The sequence below is a fragment of the Pongo abelii genome, chromosome 13 (assembly GCF_028885655.2).
Source record: "Pongo abelii isolate AG06213 chromosome 13, NHGRI_mPonAbe1-v2.0_pri, whole genome shotgun sequence".
NCBI lineage: Eukaryota > Metazoa > Chordata > Mammalia > Primates > Hominidae > Pongo > Pongo abelii.
This window is the reverse complement of record NC_071998.2, coordinates 104,453,141-104,463,393: the sequence shown is the minus strand read 5'-3', so window position 1 is coordinate 104,463,393 and position 10,253 is coordinate 104,453,141. Positions and strand designations below refer to the sequence as shown.

The 10,253-nt window shown below is 47.6% G+C and overlaps 1 protein-coding gene across 3 annotated transcripts; it reads left to right on the top strand.

Annotated features, from left to right (window-relative positions):
* The first annotated feature begins 389 nt into the window (after nt 1–389).
* On the top strand, nt 390–6,739 carry RNF183 (ring finger protein 183). 3 transcript variants are annotated; one of them, XM_024252514.3, is made up of 3 exons: nt 390–805; nt 4,066–4,269; nt 5,640–6,739. In XM_024252514.3, the coding sequence occupies exon 3, from the start codon at nt 5,677–5,679 to the stop codon at nt 6,253–6,255; it is 579 nt and encodes a 192-aa protein (XP_024108282.3). In that variant the 5' UTR covers nt 390–805; nt 4,066–4,269; nt 5,640–5,676; the 3' UTR covers nt 6,256–6,739. The 3 variants fall into 3 exon arrangements, with proteins under 3 accessions (XP_024108282.3, XP_024108283.3, XP_003777476.4); XM_024252515.3 differs by lacking the exon at nt 5,640–6,739 and having other exon boundaries at nt 4,069–5,371; XM_003777428.4 differs by lacking the exon at nt 5,640–6,739 and having other exon boundaries at nt 4,066–5,371.
* Nucleotides 6,740–10,253: the final 3,514 nt, after the last annotated feature.

Sequence of the window (10,253 nt, the reverse complement as noted above, 5' to 3'; positions counted from 1 at the left end):
ATTTGAGCGGGAACAAAAGATGGGCCACGTGAACAGACCGGTCGTATAACAATAATAGTTCTGGTTAACATTTACCGAGTTACTGTGTGCCAGGCACTGTGCTATTATGCGATCTCGACACGTATTACCTCGTTTAATCTATAGATCAAGTAGGTAGGTTATTATGGCCATTTTCAGGTGAGGAAACTGAGGCTGGCAGAAGTTAACTAATTTGCTCAAGTCTCCATCGCTAGTTAAACGGAGTTTGGATTCTCAGTGAGGACTGAACTCTGACCTAGAAGTGTGCCTTGCTTGAGAACCCTGGCTCTTCAGGCAGATGCTCAACCGTCTCCCGACTATTTTTCTGCTGTATTAGTGGCCGCTTTTGTTAGTATTTTGCAAGAGCTGTTTGTATTTTGGTTGCAGGGGCTCAGCATAGGGAAGGATCCATCTCGGCAGAAGCCAGGAGTCGAGGCGGGTCAGCGCGCAGAGGACAGTGGAATCCGAGGGGATGGTAGGAGATCAACCGGACCCAGAACAGAGGACTGCAAGGATGAGTGCACTTGACCCCCTGAGAGAAAAACCCAGAGTGACTCACAGGAGAAAGACAAAACAACCAAAGCTTCCCGAGTGTACAGGAAGTCTAAAGTCACCAGAAGGAAGAAGAAAACCTGGAACAGCAAGAGCTGGCCAAGCGCTGCTAAGACCTATGCAAATAAGACCCACCCACGCTGCCTGGAAATCGGGCCTGGGAAGTCAGAAAACAAAGCACATGCGTGCAAGGCTGCACGGAAGGGAGGCGGAGGAGGCGGCTCCGAGGGAGCAGGTAAGGAGACAGAGAGGGTCGCGGAGGGACGGGTCACTGGGCCCCAGAGTCCAGAGAGGCAGCAGCCGTGCAGCGCGCGGCAGGTGAACTCTGGCCTGGGAGGGCAGGCTACTGGGTTCATCTTTCAAACTCAGCCACTCTTTAGCTGGGAAGACTTAGGCAAGTCGCCTCACCCTTCTGAGCCTTGGCTTCCCCATCTAGAAAATGGGTCTAAAAATAATCATGCTAACTCTGTATTGAGCGCCTTCTGTATTCTACTGGGCACCTTATAGACTATTCCTTCCCCAGAGCAACCCTGTAGGAGTGGGATGATTAGCCTTTTTTACAGAGGAAAATGAAGTTCAGAGAGGTTAAGCCATTTGTCCATGACAAATGCTTCCAAATCTGGTTCCAAAGCCGGCACCTTTCTACTCCCCATTCAGCCTCTCTCACAGGGTGGTTTTAGAGTATCAAATGGCTTTCTGCAAACAACAACAAAAAATCCTAAAAGGCAAGTAACCTATCTAGATGGATCACCACACTTAGATCTTAGCAAGGGCCAGGGCCCTCTGTAAACTGTGAAGTGCTGTGGAAATGCCAGTTCTTGGTTGAAAACGATGGACTGATGCTGGAGACAATTGATATTTGGCGATGACTTGTTCATAGACCAAGGAGATGACTTTGGGGCGGTGTTTAGGATTTACTGTAGCTGAGATGTCCTGGCTTGGGGTGGAGGTGATACATGGCCAGAGTCTCTCCCCAGCTGATCTTGAAACAGCAGTGGATCCCTGGGAGAGCAGCACAGATAAAGATCCAGGCAATAATGATCCTTCCTCCTCTTGGACAGCCTTTTACAGCTCTGGCCATAGAACTTCAGAGAATGTAGGTCTGATTTGGGGGGAAACAGGAGACCTTGATGTGTAGTAATACAAACTTACTGGAGTAAAGTTAGAATTTTCAGGTAAGAGAATTAAAAAAAAAAAACTTATAATCTTTCCCCCAGAGATAACCACTGCTAATATCTGGTTGTTTATCTTTCCAGACATTTTTTCCATTGCGCACACACTTTTGAAAATTGGATTATATGGTAATATGGTTTTGTTGCTGGTTCTTTTTTGCTTAATGACATTATATCCTAGGCATATATCCATATTAATAGTTTTACCACATCATATTAAAGGCTGCATAATATCTCTTCCTATGGATGGAGCAGAATCTACTTAATCAATGTTCTATTACTGGATGATGACGTAGTTCTCCATACGTCACTGTTAAACCAGCGCCTGCATGGGCATCTCTGTACTCACATCTTTGCAGAAGTCCTTGATGGTTTCCGTGGAATCGATTCCCAGTGGGGGAAATGATGAGTCAAGGTTACATACAGTTTAAGGCTTCTGATAAATATTAAAGGTCTGCTTCTAACACACTCTGGGATTTAGGGGCTTCTCAAAGCTTGATGCAGAGGACTTTGTCATGGCTTTGAAGTCAACCTTGACCCTTCCTTTCTCTCAAATCCATTTGCATTAATAATTTCAACGGCCTCATATATCCATAACAATGTTTTGGTCAACAGTGGATTACATATGTGATGGTGGCCACACAAGATTATAATACCATATATTTACCTTGCCTTTTCTAAGTTTATGTTGAAATACACACATAATTATCATTGTGTTACAATTGCCTACAGTATTCAGAACATAATAAGCTGTATGGGTTTGTAGCCTAGGAGCAACAGGCTAGACCGCATAGCCTAGGCCTGTAGCAGGCTCTACCATCTATACTCTCTGTGCTGTTCACACAACGATGCGTTTCTCAGAACATATTCCCATTGTTAGGTGGTGCGTCACTTTGTGGTCTTTACTGGGTGCTGGGCTCTAACTAAAAGCTTTACTAGTTTTGGCTTCCTTTTCACAAGGAGAAATAGAGGCACAGAGAGGTCAAGCAATTCAACTGGAATCACAGCCCTAAATAGCCATGGATCTGGCATCATGAACCTTGACAGAAACTACAACTGGATCCCTAGAACTCCACTGCTTCTTGGGAAGTGGCTTTGATTCTGTCCCCAAAGATATCACTTATCTCATCCCCTTTTATCTTCTCTGCCACTGCCTAACCTGCACCACCATCGCACGCCTGAGCCACACTGCTGCAGCCCGAATGGGTGTTCCCTTCCCGATCTTGTCCCTCTCAGCCTGTCCTCTGCTCTGCAGCTAGAATGGTGTTTTAAAAATGAAAATAGGATCAGGTACCTTACCCTACCGCTCACCCCTGGAATAAAATCCAGATGAGCTCCTGAGCTCACAGGTCACGCGTCCTATCCCTCCCCACCTTGCCTACTCCAGCCACCACACCTTGATCACCCTGGGCTCCTTTCACTTTCTCAAATTGGAAGACCTTTTCTCACCTCGGGGCCACACATGCTGTTCCCTGGGCCTGCAACGCTCTTCCTCCACTGTGCGTGGCTGGATTCTTATATACTTTGGTCTCAGCTCTTCTGTCACCTCTTTGCAGAAACCTTCTCCGGTGGTCTCATCGGGAGCAGCCACCAAGCACCCGAAGCCCATTTTCCTTTTTGCCCTTTATTAACAACCATTAAAACTGTGTATTTATTTATTGCCCATTACTCATTAAATGTCTCTTTGCCTCACTACACTCTAAATATCATGAGGTCAAAGATAATGTCTATTTTATTCACCATGATACCTTGCACAGCACCTGGGCTAGAGTAAGCACTCAATAATGACTGACTGGATGAATGGACTGCAGAATAAAGCACTGGTGCAGAGCCCTGCTAAACTACCCTGGTTTCACTTAGGGCTCCATCTCCCTCCGCATATCTTCATTTCCTCCTTCCCTGTCTGGAGCAGTGCCAGAGGTCTAGAAGAAAACCAGGAAGCGACAGGTCAGAGAGTATAAGCAGGTTTTGCTTTAGACATCGGCTCAGTCGGGGTAGATGATGTCATATCAAGGGCTCTAGGGAGACTCTCTTCCCCCAGATCCCCTCTTGCACAGTTCCTGGATTTCTAACATGAGTCTTCTGGCCGTGAAGGATTCCTGATCACATGCAAACACTTATTATCTAGCTAGTAACACGCACTGAGTAGGTGGACGGCATGGATGCAGCCTTCTGTCTTTACGAAAACCATGAGTCTGAAGACATGGGTCCCATGTCACCATTAACTAGCTGGGTAACTTTGGGTGAGTCACTTCTTGTCTCTCATCTGCAAAGTGAGTAGTTCAGAGGGAGAATTGGTTTTTAAACTTTTTCTTTTCCCCAGCAGATCAACTCTTCAAATTATTCAAATGACCCATATGAGAAACAGAGAAAAGCCAAGTATTTCTGGTTGAAACGGAGAAGCCGGGCTGGAGTGCGCCTCCCTCCAGCTCCCCACTTTAACTCCCTAAGGTTGGTGGGATGGCCAGCTCTAAGATCTCGGAAGGCTGACTGGCTGTGTGCTAAGAACAAAGCAGAAGGCAGCGAGGTTTGTACACGCTCCTTGCAGTTACTTAGGCACATTAAAAGATCAGCGGGTGACTGGACTGAATCTGATAGTTGGAGCTTTTAAGCTTCAAAGTAGGTGACTTTCACAGCAACTGAAGTGCTGAGCAGGCAGCCACTTTGCGCAAGGAGGAGGTTCCAGCTACTTTCGAAGAGAAATGAGGGCCCCAGAGAGAGGAAGCCCAGAAGACTCAGTTACCCTCTTCACATCTAGAAAGAGGAAATTGCCACCCTACCTTTCCAGACCAGGGACTCCAGATCTTGAAGGGACTGCCCACAGTCTCACAGGTGCTTGGCTTCCAGGTTCAATTAGTTGCCATGCCCTGGGGGGAACTCAGGTCCCCCACCTTCCTCCCCACCCCACCCCCTAGGAAGCTCTCTGGCCTCGGCTCCAAGCAGGTGTGCTCAAGAGGCTGCAGACTGGGCCACCTGGCAGCCCCAGGTGCTGCGTGCATGCTGCCATGGAGACAGGCCCCTGGGTTGGTGGCAAGAAGGCAGTCTCCCAAAGCTTCGCCGATTCAGGGGAGGGAGCGACTGGAGCCTTAGGCCCTCCAGAGTAGTCTGCCTGACCACCCTGGAGCCCACAGAAGCCCAGGTGCGTGCCCTGAAGGTTTCCCAGGACAAAGGGAGGGAGGAGGAGCTAGAGTAGGCAGAGGATGGGGAAGAGGCTCTGGAAGGGCTGATCTGGGGACTGGGGCAGGGGAGCTTCTGCAAGGCTTCCAGGTAAGGAGAAAGGCCTTTCCAGGGGCCCCCTTGCCAGGCCAAGGACTGGGTGAGTAGGATGTGGAGGGTTGGCCCTCTTGCTCAAGGGGAGGAGGGAAAGAGGGCTGGCATTTGTCCCCATAGGAGGGACAGACCAGGGAATTCACAAAACCCATCTCTGCGCTAGTCAGAGATTTGAGGTAGCAGGGAAGGAAACATTTGTCCTGTAGCAAAACCCGCAGACTGCGGCTTACCCCCAGCTCCCCGGATTCAGGGCAGCCAAGGGCACAGACACTGACCATAGGGAGCATTTGCGTCCAGCTCCAAAGCCCTGGGCGCCGTCTGCTCCAATGCCGGCTCACTTGGCGGCTCTTGGTAGGGGTGGCCCAGGCCTTCACCTTGACAGAGGGGAGGCTGCAGGAGCATTTGACTCAACTCGATGGCTTAGGAACTGGTGAACTTAAAGTATAATAATAATAATAATAATAATAATAAAGAAATCCAAAAAAAAAAAAAAAGAACAAAACGCTTTTGAACCTAAGTAAAACGTGGTAATTACACCTTTCAACATCCACAGAACACTTTGCCCCAGGCCAAGCACAGGGATGGGGCTTCATGACTGTTCCTTTGCTCCTTTCCCCCTTCTGCCAGGACTTCTCCTGCGAGGCCTCCCCTTGTGTGGCTGAGGATGGCTGAGCAGCAGGGCTGGGAGCTTGAGGCCGAGTGCCCCGTCTGCTGGAACCCCTTCAACAACACGTTCCATACCCCCAAAATGCTGGATTGCTGCCACTCCTTCTGTGTGGAATGCCTGGCGCACCTCAGCCTGGTGACTCCAGCCCGGCGCTGCCTGCTGTGCCCGCTCTGTCGCCAGCCCACCGTGCTGGCCTCAGGGCAGCCTGTGACTGACTTGCCCACGGACACTGCCATGCTCACCCTGCTCCGCCTGGAGCCCCACCATGTCACCCTGGAAGGCCGTCAGCTGTGCCTCAAGGACCAGCCCAAGAGCCGCTACTTCCTGCGCCAGCCTCGAGTCTACACACTGGACCTTGGCCCCCAGCCTGGGGGCCAGACTGGGCCGCCCCTAGACACGGCCTCTGCCACCGTGCCTACGCCCATCCGCATCCCCAGCCACTACTCTCTGAGGGAGTGTTTCCGCAACCCTCAGTTCCGCATCTTTGCCTACCTGATGGCCGTCATCCTCAGTGTCACTCTGTTGCTCATATTCTCCATCTTTTGGACCAAGCAGTTCCTTTGGGGTGTGGGGTGAGTGCTGTTCCCAGACAAGAAACCAAACCTTTTTCGGTTGCTGCTGGATATGGTGACTACGGAGCCTCATTTGGTATTGTCTTCCTTTGTAGTGTTGTTTATTTTACAATCCAGGGATTGTTTAGGACATGTGTTTGCTTCTGGGAACAATTAAAAAAAAAAAAACAAAAAAACGAAAAGCTTGAAGGACTGGGAGATGTGGAGCGACCTCCGGGTGTGCCTGTGGTGTCATGGAAGGGCAGAGAAGCAGTTCTGACCACAGAGCTCCACAGCAAGTTGTGCCAAAGGGCTGCACAATGGTATCCAGGAACCTGACTAGCCCAAATAGCAAGTTGCATTTCTCACTGGAGCTGCTTCAAAATCAGTGCATATTTTTTGAGTTGCTCTTTTACTATGGGTTGCTAAAAAAAAAAAAAAAAAAAAAAAAAATTGGGAGGTGAGCTTCAATTTTGTGGGTAAATGTGTGTTTGTTTCTCTTTGGATGTCTTGCCACCGGTTGCAGTAAAAGTGTTCTGCATTCATTAATTCATTCACTTATTCATTCCACGATCATTTACTGGGCTGGTGCTGAGTGCCAGAACTGAGGGAAGGGAAGAGTAGGATTATCCAGGGGTGGCAGACGGCCCTTACTAGCAGGAAGGGGTGTGCTCATTCGGCTGCTGCTTTTATGAGACCACCTCTTGCCAGCGTGTACTTCATGGAGTGTTAGGTGAAATCTAAAGGTGAACGATGTTGGATCAGTGGACTAGGGGAAGTCTGGGATTTGGAGGAATAGGTCTTTCTTCCTCCCGGCAGATACAGAGGCCCTGATTAGAATGGACACGGGGTAGAGTTCTGATTCCCCTCCCTCAAGCTCCATAATTCCGGCTTCAAGAAGATGGAAACGCTGGGCACAGGCAACGGTTTAGCTCCCATCCCAGGCCATACGAGGCAGCGGGGGAACCCTAGCTTTCACTTTACATGATAGAATCCAGGAACCAATCAGACAGAATTTGGGGGCTCAGGCTGTTGCTTGATAAGTTGCAACCTTGCAGTGTCTAAAACCCTGATTTCTGTTTCCCCAGTTTTAACCTTGCCTGGTGGCTCAAGGCTCTGAAACAATTTTAAAGTGGTTAAGATACCATCACAGCCTGGGTGCGGTGGCTCACGCCTGTAACCCCCAGCAAAGATTAGCTGGGTGTGGTGACGCGTGCCTGTAATCCCAGCTACTGAGGAGGCTGAGGCAGAAGAATTGCTTGAACCCAGGGAACAGAGGTTGCAGTGAGCCAAGACTGTGCCACTGCACTCCAGCCTGGGCAGCAGAGTGAAACTCTGTCTCAGGAAAAAAAAAAAAAAAAAAGGATACCATCACACACAAAAGATACCATCACAAATATGTAAGGATAACATTTTGAGGTTTTGGGGTTTTTTTTTGATATGTAGAATAGCGTTCAGAGGCCAGAATTTGAGTTGGTTGATTTGCTCCAAATGTTAGATTCCCCCCAGGTGTTTTAATGTACAAAATACTCCAAAATATCCAATACGTATCTTTCACATTTAGAAAAACCAAACGGTTTAAGCTCCAATATGAAGAAAAAGTCTCCATTACAAAGTTGCAAAACTGCCTACATATTCCTGTAGGGGACTAGCCAACTATCTCTCCATTTGTGCCATCAAAGATAATTACACTAAAGCTGGGACTCCACCATTCCCCATTGACTTCATTTCTTTACGCAGCGTTGCTCCTTAAACTTGTGGCAGGTAAGTTAGGCAATAATCTCACCATGTCCTCTGAGCTAAGCAGACAGGTGAGGGCAGCTCAGGACAGGAGGAACTGAGGAAAGCCCAGGAAGGAACACTGGCCTCTGCACTAGGGCCTACTAACCTCAGCAAGCTTAATCCCCAGTTTACAGATGGAACTGAGGTTCCACCTTGTTCAAGGCCACCCAGCTAGTAGGTGGTAGTCTTTTCAGTCAAAAAAGAACTTAGATCCTTGGAGTGGTTGATACACCACCCAAATAAGACAAGATGTAAGTTTGAGGGTTTTTCTGATAGATGAGGATATACAGTCATCCCTTGATATTCAGGGGGAAATGGTCAGGACCTCCTGAAGACACCTGAATCCAAGGATGCTCAAGTCCCTGATTCAAAATGATGTAGTGTTTGCATATAACCTACACACATCCTCCTGTATACTTTAATTCATCTGTTGATTACTTACAATACCTAATACAATATAAATGCTATGTGAAGTTGCTATACTGTATTGTGTAGGGGATAATAACAAGAAAAAAAAAGTCTGTATATGGTCAGTAGTGTATTTTCGACCTATGGTTGGTTGAATCCTTGAACCCGCTGATGGAGATGGAGGGCTGCCTCAACATTATGGTGTCTCCTGTTTTCATATTCGGTAGCTCTAGCCTTGGGGCAGTCCCATCCTCTTCGAATGTATCTGGAAATGGATGGGAGCATCTTTTGTAGTCAGTGGAGGGGGTGAATTGTGCTGCTGACATTTAGGGCTCAGAGGTCTGGGATACTAACACCTGCTGCAATGCTTATGTTGCCACAGTTCCACAGGATGAAAGATCATCTAACCACAAATGCAAATAGCTATCTTGTTGATAACAATAGGCTCCTCATCCGTTCAGGATGTGGGGGAGTTACTTTAACATGCGCATGTGCTCAGAGATGGAAGTGACTTGTCAAAAGGGCAGTATACAAGCTGGGCACAGTGGCCCATGCCTGTATCTCAGCTACTCAGAAGGCTGAAGCAGGACGATCGTTTGAACCTAGGAGTTCATCTCATCTTTTTTTTTTGAGATGGAGTTTCGCTCTTATCGCCCAGGCTGGAGTGCAATGGCACAAGCCCGGCTAAGTGCAACCTCCGCCTCCCGGGTTCAAGCGCTTCTCCTGTCTCAGCCACCTGAGTAGCTGGGATTACACGTGCCTGCCACTACACCTAATTTTTGGTATTTTTAGTAGAGACGGGTTTTCACCATGTTGGCCAGGCTGGTCTCAAACTCCTGACCAAAGTGCTGGGATTACAGGCGTGAGCCACTGTGCCCAGCCGAGATCCCATCTCTTAAAAAAAAAAAAAAAAAAAGGTGGGGGGCATTATACAAAGTGCAGAGTCCTTAAAAAGCTCAGACTTCGTACAGGAAACAGGCCACGCTGGCTGTACCGGTCCTTTTGTCTGGCCAGTGTGGGGAACCTGTGAAACCTTCATAAGGTCACCAATGGTCAGATGACAGTTCAAATTCAGGCTCCATCACTTGCTAGCTGGGTAAACTTCAGCAAGTGCTTCTTGGAGCCTGTTTTGTCCGTAAAAAGGGAATAATAAACTCAAAAGATTGTGGGGATTAAACAAGGTATCTGAATGTGCCTGGTACACCATCTAGGTAGGGACTAAGTGTTCTGTGAAACGGTGGCTATGTTTATCTTGCCATTTCCACAAATGCCACGCCTGGCTTTGTGCTTCTTAACCACTTTCTTACAATGATGTTTTAATTCCTGTGAAGAAATAGCCCACAAGGTATTTGTTCTGTCAAAGGCTTAGATGAAATGTTTTCACCCAACTGCTACCTCTTGGAACAACCAAAAAACAAATAAAAACAAGTCGAAGGGAACTAATAGTAAAATTTAAACCTGAGAAACAAAAAATCTTTGTTAGCACATTATATCCAATTGCATGCTAATTCACCAGTGTTCATTATTTTACACGTACTACAAAGAAGAAAAAATTTTCTCTTCATCGCAATCTATGAAATAGAATTCATTAATACTTGAATAGTGAAGTGAGCAACAGAGGGTAGTCCTGAGAATTCGGAAGCTGAACAACTACATAGGAAATGCAACTATTTGGTTATAATTGAAATCAGATTAAAAACAGTATGTTTAGGTCAGGCGCAGTGGCTCACGCCTGTAATCCCAGCATTTTGGGAGGCCAAGGCAGAAGGATCACGAGCCCAGAAGTTTGAGACCAGCTTGGGCAACAAAGCGAAATCGTGTCTCTACAAAAAA